Source organism: Eurypyga helias, unplaced genomic scaffold (genome assembly GCF_000690775.1).
Source record: "Eurypyga helias isolate BGI_N326 unplaced genomic scaffold, ASM69077v1 scaffold24743, whole genome shotgun sequence".
NCBI classification, from domain to species: domain Eukaryota; kingdom Metazoa; phylum Chordata; class Aves; order Eurypygiformes; family Eurypygidae; genus Eurypyga; species Eurypyga helias.
Window position 1 is genome coordinate 18,333 of NW_010243488.1, and position 19,556 is coordinate 37,888.

The 19,556-nt window shown below is 46.6% G+C and overlaps 1 protein-coding gene across 1 annotated transcript in view; it reads left to right on the forward strand.

Moving 5' to 3' along the window:
- The first annotated feature begins 4,966 nt into the window (after nt 1-4,966).
- The window catches only part of NKAIN4 (Na+/K+ transporting ATPase interacting 4), a 28,253-nt gene continuing 13,663 nt past the window's right edge, over nt 4,967-19,556 (forward strand). The window contains exons 1-4 of the mRNA XM_010149446.1: nt 4,967-5,035; nt 6,855-6,992; nt 7,467-7,547; nt 15,938-16,135. Coding sequence (XP_010147748.1) covers nt 4,967-5,035; nt 6,855-6,992; nt 7,467-7,547; nt 15,938-16,135 — 486 coding nt within the window. The remainder of the gene's footprint in view (nt 5,036-6,854; nt 6,993-7,466; nt 7,548-15,937; nt 16,136-19,556) is intronic.

Sequence of the window (19,556 nt, forward strand, 5' to 3'; positions counted from 1 at the left end):
TGCCCCATCCCTGGGAGTGTCCAAGGCCAGGCTGGATGAGGCTTGGAGCAACCTGGGCTATGGAAGGTGTCCCTGCCCATGGAGGGGGTGGGACTGGGTGGGCTTTAAGGTCCCTTCCCACCCAAACCATTCCTTGATTCTGTGATTCTGTGAATGCTTGTGCATAACCCGTGTCTTCAGCCACGCAAGGCCGGCGGCTGTACGTGGTGTACTAGGAAAGCTCAGTCCTTACAAAGGCAGAACCTCCACTCCAGGCACAAACAAACAGGCTCCTGCACTGCTTCAGAGCCAGCCTCATTCCTTGTGTTTAGCAAGGATTGTGCCTTTCCAGGAATGCTAAGCAGCATTCGGGTACATGGGACTGAATAATGACATATCTTCACAGCTAGGTTGTTTCTGAAAGGCATCGGCAGCAGAAAGCATAGGGATCAAGGGCAAAGCAGCGGCACTCCTGAGAGCATCGTTGCCAACACACAAAGTGACACCAGGAGGGGAGAATCCAGAGCCTGGAGGCAGCAGGCCAGGGGGAAGGAGGAGATGAGGACTCAGCGCTGGGCTATTTAACAGCAGGATGCTGTGGGCTGCAGCAGGGACGTTTTGCTGAATCACAGCAGGTTGGTACTGGGGTGAGAGAAGTCCTGATCCTCAGCTATGGCCTGGTGCAGTCTGAAAGCTGTGTTTGCTGGAGCATACACCCCAGATCAGTCAGCTTCTGCTGCAGGGCAGTGACCTGGTGTGGGGCTCACGCCAGTGATGGTGCCTTTGCCAGCTGCCTAGGGGGGCTTTGGGCAGGCATTGGTCTTCCAGGCCATCGCGGTGACCAGCTTGCTGCTGAAACTTAAATGATTTAATGATAGGAGGTCTGCTGTTGGAGACCTCTAGGGTCTGTGTGAATAGAGGGGGTTTCAGCAGCTTCTGGGGAGAAAACAGACCAAACCGAGCAGAGAATGGGGCTTATTGTATCCCATGGCCAGAGTGACCAAACGTGTCGGAGAGAAAAAGTGACAAACAGAGACCTCCTGTGCAATTAGTCTCTTGACCTCTGTGGTTCGGCCAGGGACGCTGGGAACAGAGCTGTGGATCACAAGGCCCCGAGGAAGGTTTCCTTGACAACACTTACTGAAGAAAAATGTGATTTCATGAATGCAGCGGGTATTAGCACGTGAGATGCAGACTTCAGAGGAGACAAGGACGTGGCATCTAGCAGAACGAGCCCCTCAGTTAGGGGGACGTGAACTAGTGGCTCAGTGAACTGCATTTTCAGATAAACTTAATTAAACAGCTATTACAACCATTAATATTTATTTATAAATGCAGTCACTGTGGTAAAAGCAGGCTTATTGGTTAATAATTTTTCTTCTCACAAAATCTTCTCCACCTTGAATAAGCGCTGGCACAGAAGGAAATTATCTGCTCACTGCTGATAGTTTCACCACACTTCAGCTTGGGGTTAGAATTTTTTAGATCTGGCATTGTTTCACCCATGACAAACACAACTGTATAGAAAGACTGTGTATAATAATATATCATAATAATACCAATAATGCCAATACAACAATATTATTAATAATAATAATAACAAGCATAACAGAGTTATTTAGTTATTAAGTAGAGTTATTAAAGTAGTTATTAAACAGAGTTATTAAGTATTGCCAAACTTAAACTGTTTGAAAGAACCAAAAATAAAGATACTTGTGTTCTAAACTTAAATAGATAAATTTTTAAATTATGCATGTGAGGCTTTTTAATTTCTTCCTGCTGTTTCATCTAGCTGGACTCAAATTGTCATCCTTATGTGATGTCTTGTAGGGATAAGAGTATTGTGACTTTGCCCTGAACTCAAGCCATCAACCATCGCATGGCCAAAATACCTCAGGAAATCAATGCAAGTTTTTCCTCCAGAAAAGACCCGTGACCTTTTTCAGTGAAAGTCTTGGCTGCTCTGATGGTGTTTGCACAGCAGACAAAGAGCATCTTCTTAAAAAGCAAAGCTAGTTGGCAGGAAATCAAACGCTGAATCAACACGTTGGGAATCAGCCAGGCAGCCCTGAACATCACGGGAGCACAGTGGTGACCGAGGGCTGCAGCTGAGGCTCTTTCTCAGTTCAGTCTAGAGAGAAAGTAAATATAGGGGTTTCAGTTGCAAATTTTATCAGTGTTGAAGCTGTAGATTGGCACACAGGGGTCCGCAGCAGCTGCGTACACCACGGAACAAGGAGCTGGGAGGCTATGTGTGCTTGCAGCAGTGAAAGACAAAGAAAAGCAGAAGAGCTTTTCACGTTGCTTTTCTATAGGCCATGTGGAAATTTCTTGTAAAACATTTTTCCTTCATTTTTTGCAGGAGTGTCTCCCTTAAGACCTTGCTGGCCCATAGCAGTAGGATCAGTCTTTCCCATTGGCTCCATTTATTGCATGCTTGTGAATTTATTTCTAACATCTACTTTTAGAAAGAAATCTGCTATTAAAGCGGAACGTGGAAAGCGTAAAAGCAGGTTTGCTTGCAGGAACGGCTACGTACGGACACACGTGTGCGTGGAGGCAGGACATCCTTTTTGCATTTCTGTACCTGCCGTTGGGCTTTCCGAGTGTCTTTCCTCCATCTGTACAAGTCACGTCAACATCCTGGAAGTGATACTTGTAATTTTGTGTCCCAATTGATTTCAGAAATGCAGTGAAAGATGCAGATCCAAACGAAATAAGATTAAAGGCTTTGAAAGCTTAATAAACTAAGAAGAGCAAATCTAGCTGATAACATGGCCTTGATAGTAGGCTGTAAAGGACAGGGAGTTAAAGGATTACAGGTAACTCTGACTTGTTCATCAGCAACCCTTCTTCCTTAGCAGTACGGAGGCACAGGGCGAGCAGGTTGAACTCTCCAGCATGACAGGAGCAACAGAAGACAAAGGGAGGGGACAGAAAAGGTTGGGGGGACCAGAATTAAAACAAGCACCCCCCAGCCCATGTCGAACAAGCTCAGAATGTCCTGCTGGTATGACATCTGCCAGTGACACTATCCTGCCAGAGCTATTGGAAACACAGCTGGAAGGGTTTGAACCCTCCAACAAGAAACTTTTCCACATTTTGAGATGTTTTCTAGGACCGTTTTGCTATTCTGCAGTAGGTTCCATCACACAACGCTCCCCTCCAGCTCAGTCAGGTGGTAATGGTGCAAAGACCTTGAGCGTGTCCTGTTGTGCTGGCTCACAACGTCTTTCTTTGCTTGCTGTGTCTGAGCTCTTGTGACCGGACTCTGTAAACTGCAAAACATCTTCTCTGTCTTTCTTATCTTTCCCGGCCATATAAATGAACGATAGCCCAACAGAGAGCTTTGGCTTGTTTTGTTTGCCTGGCTAACAATTGCTTCACATGGTTATTTGCTATTCCACTTTCACTCAGATCAGCAGAAATGTGGTTTATTTCAGGAGAGAAAAGTCTGCCACAACTATTCTGATTTTAGTACCGACACAAATCATTTAATTTAAAGAATGAAAGGTAAAAATGTTCTATGGGCTAGAGAAGCAGAAGGAGCAGGAGGAATTCTGTTTTTAATAAGAATAGTCATAAAGAAGAAAAATTTGTCCTCCCTGATGGAAACGTCCTGTCAGCTTTGAATGGGTTGAAACCTGTGCCACAATCTGTGAAATTTCTCTTTACAACCAATATCTCTAGAATATAATAGGCTTTCTCAATAGAATAGTGTGAATCATCGTAAAGAATGCTACAGCAAGGATATTACTCCGCAGAAACTTGGCAGCAGGAGAGAAAGATGGCATTTCTCCTGCTCAGCAAGAGGGATCCGAGGGGGTTCAGTACAAGGGTGCAGATATATCGGTGCCTGTAGGCAGGGGCAAACACCAACTCTGAGCCAGACTAAAGGAACCAGGGCTGAAGGGTACCATGACATTCTTCATATCCCAACCCCAAATCAAGACCAGTTTAGCACAGACATCAGCCCTGTTTACCTGCAAATCTCAGCAGCGTTTACTGGGTAAGCTTTGCACACAGACCTGCAGCGTAATGAGTGAAATGGTTGTTATCTTTTTGGTTTTAGCAAATATTTTCTTAATTATGCCAGGTTCCCCGGGGGAACAGGGACAAGCCCAGGGTGACTTCAGGCTGCATTTCTGAGGGCTGGATCGCAGCACAGACTCACTCTCTGCCTGTCAGTAATACAGTGTTCGAGTTTCATCAGTAGCATTTGCGCTTGTCATCAACACACATCTAACAGAAAATTGCTTTCCTTTTTATGAATAAGGAAAGAGCTTGCCTGAGCTGGCACATCACACCAAAGCGACTGACCCACCCCCACTCCCCTTAGCTGAACCAGCAGACAGGCACAGCCTATCTCTGTACCAGCAGAGTCTCGCCTGCTGTTCCCAGGGTCACAAAACTACAAAAAAATGCAGAGAAAGTGGCAAAGGAATGTATTCAGGACAGAAATGTCTTGGAGACAAGGGCAGTCACAGTAAGGAAGAGGGAATTAAGACATGAAGGGGATGATGGGAAAGAATCCAGTGTGGCCAGGGTCCGAGAGCTCTCTAGGAGCTGTGCCCCATCTGAAGTCAGTGTAGATTGGCAGGTCCATCTCCAGGATGGCTGAGTACCTCTCACTTCACAGACCAATGTCTTCCCGGGTCTAAAGAAGCCAGGAAACGTCATAAAGCTGTGGAAGGACAATCTTTCACCTTTTATACAGCCCTAATGGCAAACGTTCATTTGTGAGATGAAAACACTTTTCCAGACATGGATGCCCTGATTCTGGAGTGGGAGAACTCATGGCAGAAGGCACGGGTGGAAGGATCTGTCTTTATCCCCTTTGCAGGGCCTGAAAGCAAGAGGCAAAGCTGAGCGGGGTGTTATCTCTGCAGAACATACCCCCATTGTGTCCCCTCGGCTAATCGATGCTCTGAGCGACACATACTCCCCCGTTAATGTAACGCACAAAGCCAATTAAATGCCTGATTGGATGAAGCGGTCACAGTCAAGTGACCCATTTGCAGCCAGTCAGGATTCAAAATTTCTAAATATCGTTAAGGTATGTGCGTTAATCCCTTCCTAAAAGATTAAGCGTTTAACCTATTACTGCTGTTTCTGATGAGATACAGAAAATCTGCTGTGCTCGGGGGGGAGAGCAGGCTGAACAGTGAAATGAGCAGGATTTGCCCCATTCCAGCCCTGGAGTCCTGCACGTGGCCGTGCAGCACATCTCACAGCATCTTCCAGGTGGTTCACATTGATGGGAACAGGGCAGTGTGTGGTCCTTCAAAGGGAAGACTAATTATTTTGCAGAAGAGAGAGTTCTGGAGACTGCCTCCATTCCCTCCCCACTTTCTCTGCACCCCTTTGCCAGTGAAGAGACATGTCAGAGAGGGAAACCTGCTTATCACAATCCTGATTGATCTCCCTTAGCCAAGGCTGCTATAGATTTCTTTGAAATACACATTTTTGTTCAACTTACAAGGGAGAGTTGAGAATTGCAATACCTTCCTAGCCCAAGAGGGGTGTGAAGATGACTTCCCCACTGATGCAGGAAGAAGGAGGAACAATGGTCATTTGATAGATATGGCTTCCCTCATTGTGCAGCTTGACTTGGACCTGCAACCGCTCACATCCTTACATGCTGCAAGCCATTAGATGCTCCTGTGCTTTGTCCCCTGCTGCCATTTAAACGCCAAGCCAGGAAAAGATGTCACATAGCTGATTACATACAGTGGACTAGGATCATCCATGGTTAATGTCTAATTAGTAGTTAGTATTAACTATCAGTGGTAAATTGTGATTATTTATTTCAGTGAAAATAAGTGTGAAATGCAAAAATGCAATCCTAGTGTGCTGCTGTGATCATTAAACAGACTGGGAAATCCTACCCTGGCAGGGGACTCTCCTGCTGTGCCTTAGTGCTAACAGTGTGGCTGGTCAGTGGGGGGAGGATGGTTGCACCGTGTCAGTGAAGACAAGCAAAGAGAAGATCTCCCTGCATAAGGCCAGGCACTGGGGAAAACCCACAGGAACCCGTTTGCCTCCTCCACTCACTGTTTCAGCTACAGCCGTAACGTTTAAGGGCTGTGGGGATGTAAAGGCTAGCCTGCAATTGCATGTTTCCTGTGCTCTTTCAGCTGCATGCGGAGCACAGCAGTTCAGATCCAGGGAACCAGTTTTTGCCAGATGATGGCTACAGATGAAGAGCACATCTTTATGCAAATAGGACTGGAAAATCAGGCCCAGCACTTCACCAGTAATGGAGTTTTATTTCTGGAACACAGTACTAGCCTTGAACCACGTTATTAGTGCGGGAGAGGAACACAGGCTGTCCTCCCGGAAAACCGATGTGTTTGCAGAATTTCTTTGCCGGGCGGCAGCATTTTCTGTGGGACAAAGGCGGAGGACAGTTTCCTCCTCTCTCTCACTTTGATGGATGTGTGCTGGAGAGCAGAAACATGAGAGGTGTCAGGAATGATGGAGCGATGCTGAAGGCTCAGATAAATGAGCTCCTGAAAGTCCTGCTGCTGCCATTTAAGGTGTTACCATCCCGCTGCTCACCTCTGCCCTCTGCCAGGGCCACGTCCCTGTTCCAAAGTGCACAGAGCAGAGGATGTGCCCCACACAGGCACTGGAGCTCACTGGTCTGTGTTAGCTTAACCATCGGAGGAGATGGGATGAGTACAAAGTGGATGGGGAGGGGCTTGTAGACACATTTCTGTCCTACTGACCTGGGTCATAGGCAGTAAATTGCTTTGGGGATGGAGTAACATCTTCAGCTGCTGCAGTGATTTGCTCAGGGAGCATGTCAAAACCTTGAGAATAAATATTATGAGCCCAGAAGCTGTAACTCTCCTTTTCTTTTTCCCTTCCAGCTTGCTGCGTTAGAGAGGCAAGTGTTTGATTTCCTGGGATACCAGTGGGCCCCTATCCTAGCCAACTTCCTCCACATCATCATCGTTATCCTTGGCCTGTTTGGCACTATTCAGTACAGACCTCGCTACATAGTGGTGGTAAGTACCGTTTGTGTTGTTCAGAGCCATTCAAAGCCTTTCACAGCCTTTGCTCTGGTGGGATATGGCAAGCGATGAGGAACTGAGTAACGCCCTTGGGGAGTCAGGCATGAGTGTTGTAAACCATTTTAGCAGGAGGTGCTGTGCTTAGGAACACATTGTTCAGTGTGCTGCACTTTTATTGTTCTTGCTCCAAACTTGGATGATGTCAGATAATTATTACTGGTACCAAAGTAGCCCTGAGATACTGCACAACAGAGAGGGAGAACTAAATGCTGGACAGAGGCATGGCAGAAGCCCTTCCATTCCCTCCAAACTTCTGTCCCTGTGTCTCTAATCAGGCAAGAGACCATCTGCATATGGGAAACAGAGTCAGGGCATTCAACTGCCCCCAGCTGCATTACATATATATAAGCTAATTGCAGTGACTTCCTAACGTTTATTGCTTCTTTCTCTCCCCCCACTCCCTTCTAGTATGCCATCTGGACTGCAATTTGGGTCACCTGGAACATCTTCATCATCTGCTTTTACTTAGAAGTGGGAGGGCTCTCAAAGGTGAGTAGGAGCTTTGTGGGTGAGCGTTCAGGCTTTGCATCAAAGGGGATGGAGCTCAGCTGTGAGGTAGGGAGGGGGCTGCCTAGAGCAGGTCCTGCCCTCTTGCCTATGGGGAGGGCTGCCTTGCCAGGGCAGGGAGGGGTACCGCTTGTTGTATGGTAAAAATGGGGAGCTAAGATGGGTTTCTGGAGCCCTTGGCTGGTCAGTGCAGGTGGTGGCTGGAATAAGCCTCTGCCATCATAGCAGGTAGAGGGTATTTGCTTTTTGAAGTGAGAGCAAGCCTGGCAGCAGAGCCATCCTGAGGGGAGAGGGGCTTGAGGCCTAATTCCTGGCTGTGGTGCAGAGGGGGCTGGGGAAGGCTATGAGCTAACTAGATTACAGCTGATCCTCTTGTGAGCTGATAACACCTTGGGAAGGTGTGTGACTTGGAGGGGAAGGCCCTTCCACAGCAGTGTGTGTGCTCTCTTTGCCAGCCTGGCCCAGGGAATAGCTGCAGGCTCAGCCTGGCTGGGCTGAGTTGGACCACGGGCAGCAGGGCCAGGCCTGCTGAAGATCTAACGCACTTCAGTAACAGCGGTAGGTACCTGGTTGTTGCCACACCAGGCAAAATATTTCTTATTGCACCTTTTGGGAGAGGCTCTTCTTTCTGCTGAAGAGAGAGCAAACCAGAGGGATGCTGCTGCGTCTCCTCTGAATGTAGCCTCAGAGGTGATGTGGCTTCCCTGTCTTAATTCCTCCTTCTTAAATACAGTGGTAGTTATTCATGGCTCTTGGGCAGGGGTGTTGTGAGTTAATGTGTGAAGCTCTTTGAAGACTAGATAAGCTAAGTATTACTGTCTGCTTAATGAGGGCTGAGTCTGAAATAATAAAAATGGGAGGAAGGCCCTAAATTAAGCGTGGGCTGTAAGCAATGAATTACTAAGTGTTGCTGTAGCTTAATAGACTCAGAGCAATTATAGGATACAGGTTCATTTTAGAGCACTCTACATCTGGCCTAAATTCCCAGGTCATACATCTAAGTTGCAGTCATAATTGGAACTGCACTACACTTCTATTATCAGGCCTACAGCAAGTCCTGAGTGACAGCAGAATTCCTTTGCAGATAAGAAAATGTAACTTCCTAATTCCGTAATTAATCTCCATTTCCCCTCTCAATTATCCACAGAAACTTTGAGACAGTTCTTGCCCAAAAGAGTGATTACTCATGGTCTGAACGCTCAGCCCGAGATGATCTCTGTGTTGGCTGTGACCAACTGAAAAAGCATTTTACGTAACTATTTAAATGCTCCCCTCTGCAGAGGAAATATTGGCTTGATAAACTGCTCTGGGAGCATCTCTGACAGCCAGTGTTTACTGACAGCCAGCTGATTGCTTGTGTTTACTAATCCCAACCTGCCCCGTAACACCTCGGGTTGCTGTTCTGCAATTCAAACAGCATGGCAAACTCCGCTTTCCCCACCACAGAGGAGCTTCATCTCATAACCTTGCTCTGTTCTGTGGCTCATGTTAGCAGAGCCAGCACAGAGACAATCTTTATTTAGCCTGCAGGATGATACTTGTGATCAGAGACTTTTTTTTTTTTTAGAGATTTGGGCTGTGGTATGAGTTGTTATTGACTCAGTGGACTTCCCCCTAGAGCTGCAATGAGAAATTCATGCTGTTAGTTCAGTGGCAGCTGGCAAAAACAACAGAGTATTGGTGCTTGTTTGGTTGTAAAATACTTTATGGACTTGCCTCTGTTCTTAATGAGCTACTTTCATTTAAAAAGGCTGTCTTGTAAGAATAACTCATGATGCTACTTTCTTTCCTCCTCCCCCTGAACTGAAGTTATTGGGGTCTTTGTAATGGAAAACCAAAACCTCACTTCCACATGAGAAAAAAAGATACACTTGAAACAGAAATTCAGGTTTCTGTAGGACGGTGAGGTGCTTTGCTGGACTTTAGTATTGCTCTCTGGAAACCTGATCCAAAGCTAGCTGACGTCTGCCGAGTCTTATTGATCTGGGTCTTGGGGTCAGACTGCAGGAGGACACCTGGGCTTGGATGAGCAAGTGTTGGACAGGCTCTTGGAGGGGAGAAGGGCAGGGCAGTACCAGCTGGGAGGGTTATGGCTGCAGGGGAACCAGGTAGGTCTGTGTGCTCTCAGGAGCCTTGGGAGGAAGCTGTCCTTCAGTTCCTAAAAAGAAGTCAAAGCTTGTAATTAGCCTGGCAGTAAGCAGGTGGATTGCAAATATTAGAAGAAGAGCTTTGGTGGAGCAAGGGTGATGGAGCTGGTCAGGTAAACACTAACTCATTAACTACTAGACTGAGCATGAACATGCTGGGGAGTGTTTTGGACAGGGCTGTGCTCCTGTGCAAGTCCCTTAAGAGCTGATAGCTCTGAGGAAGGTCTTCAGGTGCTGTTTCCTCTGTTATTCCTGGTGAGCCTGTGGGAGAGAGCAGGGGGAGTAGCATCCCTGCCAGCCCTGTGCTCACCCCTCTGTATCCCTGACCAGGGCAGCCTGCCAGGGAGATCTGTCAGCAGCTAGCTAATTTGTAGTGACAATGTAGAAAGGGCAGTGAGCTAGAAAGAATGGAGTTTAACTTGGCGGCTGGTAATGACAGCCCAGTGCAACTGAGACAGGTGACAACTCGGGGTGAGAAAGGATTCAAGTGTTTCTGCTGTAACAGGTTTAGGAAAAGCCTGGAGACTTGAAAAAAATGAGGAAATTGTTCTGTGCAGTTATTACAAATAAATCTTTGTGCTCTGGTGCCTGGATCTGATTCCACAGTGGTGAGGGAGTACAGGATGCAAGCGGGGAAGTGCTGTGCATTACAGGGCTGAGGTGCCCATGGACATGTGTTCCTGTGTCCCCCTTGCTTTGGCTGCCCAGCTGATCTAATAAGCAGAAACCAGGGGCACCACGGCTGTGGGATTTGTGAGGTAAGGTCCTGTGTCAGCCCATAAGCAATTTGGCACAGGAGTTAAGAGACTCCCTCTGTTACAAACCCTGTCATCAGTAGAATATGGGCTGGTAGGTGCATGGTGGTTGAACTGCAGTTTGGGGTATGGCTGTTTGCTTTCCTTTACCAAGCAATCGCTTCTCCACTGCCTCTTTCCTCTCTCGGGTTGTCTGCCTGCCACTCCTCACCCTCTCTTTCCTCCTGTTTTTCACAACATTTCCTGACGTGCTCCTTTCTCTTCCAACAGTGCCATGGAAACTCTGAGAACAGCTCTTCTGGTCAGCCCTGCTCAGGGTAGTTAGAACTACTTACTAACCACCTGCCTCCTAACCCCTAGTTATTACTACCCTGAGTTATTTTTATGGAAAAGGAAAATGCTCTTTCCTGCTCTGTGAATCTGTTTTCTACTTCCTGGAAGAGCTAAACTCGCCTGATTTCTATCTTCCTATCCTGTAATTTTTTTATGTTGCAGTCTTAGTAGGAATAAGAATGTGAAATATGGCGCAGCAGAACTTCATTAGGTGGCCAGACACAAATGGATCAGCATAAATATCTAAGAAAGCACTTCCCTTGCTGCTGCAAGGGCCTCCCTTAGCATGCAGCCTATGCCAGCTTTCCCATGCGTGCTCTGCCAACGAGCAGGCGAGAGATGCGGCAATCTGGATTTGAAGGGTTGCTTCTCAGCACCGGCAGCGTGGTGGTGGTGTGCATCCACGCGGCTTTTGGCAGCACTGACTTGCTCTGCTCGTACTTGGGAGCACGCTTGCAGCATCTGTGGAAATGCAGCCTCCCCAAAAGTGCTGTACCACTGCTCTGTGGTGGGGCTCACAGCCACGTCTCCAGATTGCTGTTCCTCCTCCTCAGGTCTGTTCCTGTTCCATCTCACTCTTCTCTGTGTCCATCTGGCCATTTGGTTAGGTGAATTGTTGGCAGCTTGCTCTGAAGTTTCTAGGTTGTGCCTGAAATAACATGTTAAGCTGCTCCCTGCCCACTTGAGTGGGAAACACAGTCCCTCCCGCAACCCCCTAGTCTGAGTTAATCATTGCAATCCTGCTGCTGAGACGTATGAGCATCTGTCTGTCCAGCTGCCGTGCTGATTGTCTCTTCATCGGGTACTTGAGAAGCATTCAGACATGTTTGAGGAGTTGGTGTTGTGTGTTTCAATGTATTCCTTTCTTTTCCCTCTGGAATTATTCATCTTGGAATGGTGATTTTTTTTTTTAACTCTTCCTTTATATTGTCGCTTGTCTACCCAGTGCTTTGATCTGAATCCAGAGTCGTGGTGGTGGTCTAAATCTCCTCTTGAAATGGAAGCAGCCCTTATTAGTCAAATGGGGGGTTGTTTGTATTCCAGAGAGTCTGGATGGCATCTTGATATGACTTTGTACCTGGCAAAAATACTGTGAGGAGGATGGATAAATGCACGCGTAATTCCAGTTGTCCCTCAACTCCCACCTAAATTTAGAAGCTGGAAGCCTGGGATTTGGCATTTAAATACTGTGGCATTGTCAACAAGCCTGCTGAGAGACAATGAAAGTGCTTCTCTGTTGTCTCAGGGTGATACTGCTATGCAGCACAAATGACTAAAGGATAAATGTTACATTTCCTATTCTGATAAGAAACGTTTCCAACTGAAAAGATTTTAAATGATTCTGCTGTCAGGCTCTGGGGGCTCTCATACAGGGTTCAAGTTGTTTCCAGAGCCATAATAGTGCTGGCTTGCCTGATAATTAAGGAAATTTAGTGGGAGGCAGCTCAGAAGGCTGTTAACAAGAAATAAACCCATGTCTGATAGTGTCCCTAAGAAAATTATTTCAGAACAGCTTTCAGAAAACTCTTTTAGCAAAAGAACACAGCTGGCTCCGTGGGTGTCGGAGGTGGGGGTGAGCTTCCCCATGGGACACAGTGGGGTGAGGCTGGGAGCGGAAAATAGACTGTAAAATGTAGATACTACAGTTTTAGTGCTGTTGTCTTCCTTCTCACACCGATGGCAAATGGCTGGCAACCAGGTGCTACAACAGCTCAGAGTGAGGTGTGATTTCTTAGGCTGGCCTTCAACATGCTCCTGAGATGGAGCACGTATCACTCTTTGCTCCTATTTCTCTTCAGGCTGGAGGTTAAAGAGGAAGCGGTAGCCCTTCAAATAGCAGCCTGTCGAGAAACAAGGGGGAGTGCAGTTACACACAGATCACTCTCCCTACAGCAAGGCTTGCTCACTTCTGGGCCTGATTAACCTTTTCCAACCTGAATACCACTTTTTGGAGTGTTTCAGTGTGTTTGGACTTCAAATGTGCTGCAGAAAGCTGTTTCCCAAAACCTGTTTCCTGTGTTTTCCTGCAACTGGTTTTCTCCTGATTTTAGTGTGCTGTTCCTATTTCATAATTTCACTTCTCTTCAACCACCTCCGTGCAAATGAAGCTGGCAGACTGCGGGAGATACCTTGGGACTGTTTTCCCAGTCTTCCACCAAGCCCTGAGCAACTGAAGGTCAATTAGTTTTCTTGAATGCTCTTTTATTGTGCCCCATTGGCGCAGGTATCCTCCGAGGCCACCCAGCCAGGGACACAGGTAAAGGAACGGCGTCGCTTTGTGTGTTCAGACCCTTTCATTCGTGCTGCCCTCGTGCCCTGCGGTGCTCCAGACAGATGCTTGTTCAGAAAGGTGTCTGTGTGAACGTGAGGGCATCCACAGTCCCGGTGCGCAGTCAGTATTCATTCTACATCTGAGACGGATGGCTCATGTGAGAGTCGTCGTGGTGCTTTTAGAGTCCAAACGTGCTGAGTTTTTCCAATCTGTTCTTAACTGAAGTATAATTTTTTCTTTTTGCACAGAGCTGGAGCGTGATTGTAGGCAAAAAGCAGAGTGCTGGTTAGGACCTCCTGTTCCTCCACCTGCCCACTTCCAGCCCAGAGTCTGTTCTGCTTTTTCAGGCTTAATTCACAAGCAAGTTCAGCTTCTGCAGCAAAGTTAAGCCAGAGCCAATTCTGTAAGGGCTGAAAAAAAGGGAGATTCACAAAGGGATGAAGCCTGCTTCTCACTTTGCCAAATGGACATAGACACCCCTGTAAGGAGAAGGCACTGAAGGGGCTCTCTGCATCAGCGAGGCAGAAGGTTTGGGAAGGCACCATCTGTGAGCGGGGAGAGGGAAGCCCTGGGGACTGAGGTTAAGAGTAGATTCTGTGGTGCCCTGTGAAACAGCTTAGTTTCTCTGCTAATTGGGGGAAGCCTCAGGCAAACTAACAGGAATTGAGTGTTTTTTTTTTTTTTTGAGAAAGATTCTTTCCTTCCCTAACCAAAGTGTCGAGTGGCTTGTGAGAGGGAGAAAAGCACAGCAGCTGGGAGGGCTGGTTGTCTCCAGGAGGAAAAGCTTTTGCTGGGAAAGATCCATGTGTCTCAGAATATGCAAACTTGGGACAGAAAGAATGATCTTTGCAGAAAAGATGTGATTTGGTGGGTACGTGGGATGTGTGTGGGCCACTGAAGAGCAATGCCCAGTAGAGGGAGCATAATTATTCCCTATAGCCTCTAAAATGCAGACAGCTCCCTTGAAACTCCCAACTGTAAAGAGTTTTTCCCTATTGTCTTTGCCATTCAGGCTGCTTTTGCACTGGTGCCACTCTTCATCTCTGTGCCCCCCTCCGTCTACTGTAAACCACATCCCATCTGCCGTGGTGGTTATGTCAGGACTTTGGCAGCTGTCTTCTCACTTAATGGTTCACATTTCTTAACACGTGCTTCCTGCAGCTTATTTTAATAACCGCTCTGCAAACCGTTTTTGGGTATCTGGGGTGGAGTGGAGGGTACCTACACCATGTGCATAGTGGGGCAGTTGGTTTCTATTCACAGGTTTTCTGGCTGGCATCCACATTTTCTTCTCTTGTAACTCAAGTTTGCCCCTGAATACAAGCATGGACACAGAAAAGTGTGTCTGCGGGACTACCTGGCCAGGCTCCCTGTATTGGCATGGAGACAAGTCCCTTCTCCAGACAGTAATTCAGAGCAAGGAGCTGGATTAGCTGCTCTGAATCTGTTTTTCCCCTGTTGACTCTCCAGGGAAAAGGAGCTGCCACGTGAGGTTTCCCATGTTAGGAAGTGTGAATGCCCCAAGCTCTCACTGCTGCTGTTCTGGGAGCCACTTTCCTACAGGGACTGTGTAGGACCCTGGCATGAGCAGTGTGAAGTAGTACATGGATAGGTGCTAAAACTTGCAGTGTTGGTTGGGTGGGGTGTGTATATCCAGGACCTATGTCTACTCTGTAGAGGTAGATAGATTCTCTGCCTGAGAATTTTATCACTTATCCTTCAAAATAAAAATTCCAACCCCTTGCCTTGTTTTGTGGTCAGAAGCCATTGTTGATGCAGATCAAAGTGACCCGAGAGGGCTGCTGGAGCACACAGCACTTAGCACTCATCCGTGAAGTGACGCAGCTGATCTATTCAGCCAGCTCCGAGTTACGTCTTTTACTGTCTGCAGGGAGGGTTTTGCCTTGTCCTGTAATTTCAAAATCCCAAAGCTGTCCTGGGTATTCCAGCAAGTACCACTTTTGTCAAGTGTGAGGCAAGTGTTGTCATTTTTGAATGATCACCTGGTTGCATACCAAACTCCTGCCCTACTTGTGTGGCATTTCACTGTGTGACCCCCACAACGGCATGGTTTAAATTACTGAATGAGCAAAGATGAGAAGAGCAAAACAAAAAGCCTCTCTTGGGGTACAGATGATAAAGAATTGCCAGGGAAGTGTTGGCAAGAAGCTGCAATCATCACCAGGAGGCCAGCTCAGCTGGGGAGTCTGACCTGAGGCTGCTAGTGTGTGAGGTCAGGAAGATGCAGAAGCACCATATGTGAGGAGCGTGGAAGGAAATGAGACAGAAATGGTACAGGAACTTGTTAGATGTGTTAAAAGCTGAGAGCAGAGGAAGATGTGTTGAATTTTGAACCTCTCTTTGGGGTTATGAGGTTCATATTTTTCAGTTCTGCGTTGATTCCTGTGCTGGGAAGAGCAGACCCATACCACATGATTCTGTGACAGGATGCTTAGTGCATTTTCTTCTAGATTTGCAAGGTTGATCTCCCAGACTCAAAACTTGAGGGTTCTTTACTGGGTGCAAGAACCACTAGCAAAGTGTTCTTGGGTCTGCAGCCTAGAAACTCTTTCTAATTTAGAAGCTGCTCAGCCCTGCTTCCAAAATATCCAATGTGATGGTGAAATAGGTTTGTTGGAGTGCTGCGGGTCTGCCTTGGAAATGGCTCCCACCATGGAAACCTGCCTGTGAAATACTTTTTAATGAGGAACACAAAGCCCAAGCATTTTGATCTGTGCTAGCATTTCGTTAGGATGGGGATCCTGGAAACTTCAGATATTCCATTGATTTAGTATGACCTCTATCTGACAGCACGTCTGAGACTCTTCTAATAAACAGAAATCTCTTTGCAACTTTTCTCTTTAGGACAGTGAACTCTTGACATTTAACATCTCTCGGCACCAATCATGGTGGAGTGAAAATGGTCCTGGCTGTGTGAGGAAGGAGGCTTCAATGTCTGGCATCAAAGGGCTGGACAGCCATTCCTACGTCTCTGTGATAGGCTGTGCCCTGGAGTACCGGTACATCGAGGTCATGCACAGCTCCTTCCAGATCCTGATTGCGGTGAGTACATCGCCGAGAGTGCCGGGCGGTAGCAACTGTTGGGGAGATGCTGTTTGGTTTTGGGGTTCTTTTCCAGGCACAGGGGTTGGCCCATATTTTCGACCCCATTTTGTATCATCTGATTGCAAACATCTCTGTAAATGTGTTTGGTTTTGTTTGTTCTCCTGTTCAAGCAATATTGCTTGAAAGAATTGGATACCAGTATCCTACCCCCTGAAGCAATGCCTCACATGCAACCACACAACAACAAATCATTCTGTTTCCCTGTTGGGGTGGAGAGTCATGTTTTGACAAGGACAGAGACCCTTCTGAAGAAGGATTTCTCGTATCCCGCATGACGTAGTGATGTGTGGCAGAGCACATATGGGCATGCTTGTTGTGATGAATCAAAACGGAGAAGATCCTTATCTCCAGAAAAAGAAATAAACTTTAAGGATGCGGAAAGCAACATACTTTCTTTCTGCTGACACCTAAGATATATGCGCTAAATGCTTTCATCAACTCTTTCCTCATCAGTCTTCCACAGGCTTTTTAAAGTACTCTGCAGTAATTCAGTGTCCTTAGCGTTCACTGTTAATGAATTGTTTCTCACTTGTCTGTGAAATTAACTGCAACAAAGTGTCCATTGTCCCCTTACTTTGTCTGTACTCCTGCATTTTGTAGCTGCATTAGTGTTAGCAGCCCGCATCTTTCTAATCTGCTTTGGTTTGTTACTTTGTGGTTAATGGCTTTAAGTACAAATGGACGTGGTCTGGTGAAACATTCACATTTCAGCTTTCAGTTTTGCCTGAAAAAAGACGGGTAACTTGCCCTGATTAAATGCTAAAGGATAAGAAATAGAGAAATTCCAAACTTCAGGAGTGCCAAGTACTTCTCTGCACGTTTTTGGTACAACTTTCCACTGTCTTGATCCTGCATTTCCTATTAGCTGGGATGATCTGTGTGACCCAGTGAACTGCGGGGAGGGGGAAGACTCAGACCCCTTTCTTGCCATGTCACAAAGAGGCAGACAGAGGAGCTCCTGTTTCCTGAGTTGGATGGACTCCCTGGTGTGTGTGCTGCCTGTTAATATTTGGTTAGTTCCCCTTCAGGGAAAATGATCTGCTTTAAACCATCTGAGAGTTGCTTCAGTGCTTGTGTGTGAGAAAGGCAAACCCATGGATCCAGAAGAAGAGAGCCTGTTGTCTTTTATGAAGGGCTCTAGCTGGAATGGGATTGATGCTGCTGACCTGCTGCTGCTCCTGAGTTTGGTGAAACAACTGACAGACTTTGAAGTCAGAACACCCCAGACTTTTAAAGTGCAGAACTGTGTTATTGTTAGCATCCTTCCTAAATGCCTGAGCTGGAACAAGCCCCTGTGCCCCAGGCTAGAGGTTCAGCCAACAAATGGTCCCGAGTTTGCTTGGAATAGACCTTTGTTTTATGGCAGCTTAGTAACTAAAGTACGTGGCCCTGAGCTAAGCCATCATATCGATATATAGGAGTCTCTGTGGTGTTTTCTCCTTTGCTTCTTCCCAAAGGCACATTACAACAAGTAATTACAAGTCTCTGTGCATCTGCAAAACACCTCAAGGGGCCAGATGCGGGGACAGAGCAGGGAACTGTAAGACAGAATAGGATTTAGGTGAACGTTTTCTTTCTCCTTCTCCCTGAGACTTAAGTTGCAGTGGATTTTTGAATCCTGAACACTGGAAATGAGGTTAAATACTTGCATGCAAGAGAGTCATATGGGCTGAGCTATGCAGAGTGAAGTACATTTCTACTTGTCCTGTAATAAAGGTGGAGTATTGAGGCCCCAGGCCTGTAACTCCTGCCAGCTCTGAAATGCTCATCTAATTTTGTCAGGTAGTAGGATAAATAGAGCTTCTCCTCTCTGCTTTGCTGAGGTAAGGCAGAAAACAAGACTTTTCACTTCCTCTCTCAGACCTTGCCTGAAAACAGCCAGCCAGTTCTCTCCCTTTTTAGTCTCTGAGGGTCAAACTCCTTGACCTCTGCCAGTATCTTTTTTTGTTCCCTTTATCTCATTTTAAGGCAGATTTTATTACAGGCTGCTGTCCTTCCCAGAGCGCCTGTACTCTTCCCAGGTGCTGCACTGCAGACAGGCAGGGAGACCAGATCGATAGTACAAAAAACATGACTAGGAACTTGCAGGCTCAGGGGATACAGCAAGGGACGTGACCTAGTTCCCTCCTTGTCTGCTACACATCTGAGAACAGAATAGTCAGTTCCCTGTGAAGAAGGGCAAGGGACAGGCAAAATTGTGCTTTCTGTATTTTTTTGTTTTACCTAATGATTTTTAGAAGTTGGGGGGTGGGGAGTTTGTGTGGGGTTTTGTTTGGCTTGTAGGTTTTTTGGGGGTTGGTGAGGGTTTTTTTTGTTTGGTTTGGGTTTTTGGTTTGTTTTTAATTCCAGATACAGTAGGGTGAAATCCATGTTCTATGCAGTATCCAGCTGTGGACATTTTGGTGGTTTCCTGCAAATACCAATTCCTTGAGACTACTGAAGAACTGTAGTGCATGGGGTAAGGCTCAGTGACTTCAATCTTGCATGCCAGAGGAGAGGGAAAGCAAACTTGTACCCATATGGTGAGCACAGTGTTGGCTGTCATCTTGGCTCCTGCTGACTATATTATCCTGCTCCTGGGCATACACTTGAAGATACATAAGGTCTCAGTCTGCTTTTGCTCAGAGCTTCTCTGTAGTCCTTGAAGGCAAAAGCAACTCTTTTAATCTGGAATGTGATCAAACTTGGGCATATTAGTCACCATGCATGATACAGGTAGCTGTAGGGCCCAGTATGAAAATCTTCCTCGATGCTTTAGCACAGAACACATCGGAGAAAAAAGCTTATTGTAACAACATCATAAAGCCTGTACTGTTGTAGAAATGTCACTGTAAAACTAATCCTACCAACCCAATTAGGAAATGCAACAGCAACTAGTTTGTCAAGAAAAGAAATCTTTGTTTTTATCTTAGCAAGGATTCATCTTGCATCTCCCCAGCTTGCCAGCCGGCAGGAAGAGGAATGATTTCTAGTTTTGAAATACCTGGCATGGCTCTGGGCTGTCCATATGGTAGTTTTGAGAGTGGGGAGGGTTAGGCTTTTCCTGAGGCTTCATTGAATGGGATAGAAATTGGAAATGTCTTCCCAACTGAGAGAACTTATTGCCTGCCTGTCTGCTGTTTTCACTCAGACTGACAGGTTGGAAGGTTCCCAGGAAGGCAGCCATGCAAGCCTTGACAGCAGATGTTATGTGAGAAGCAACGCGCAAGAGATGCTTTGCTGTTGGCAGAAGCTAGGTTTTCAGTGGTTGCAACTGCATCTAAAGAATAAAGAAGGTCAAGGAATTGAAGGATTTTGATTGCTTCTCTTTGGCTATCTGGTCACAATAGCTTTCTCACAAGCTGGTATTTTGCTTTCT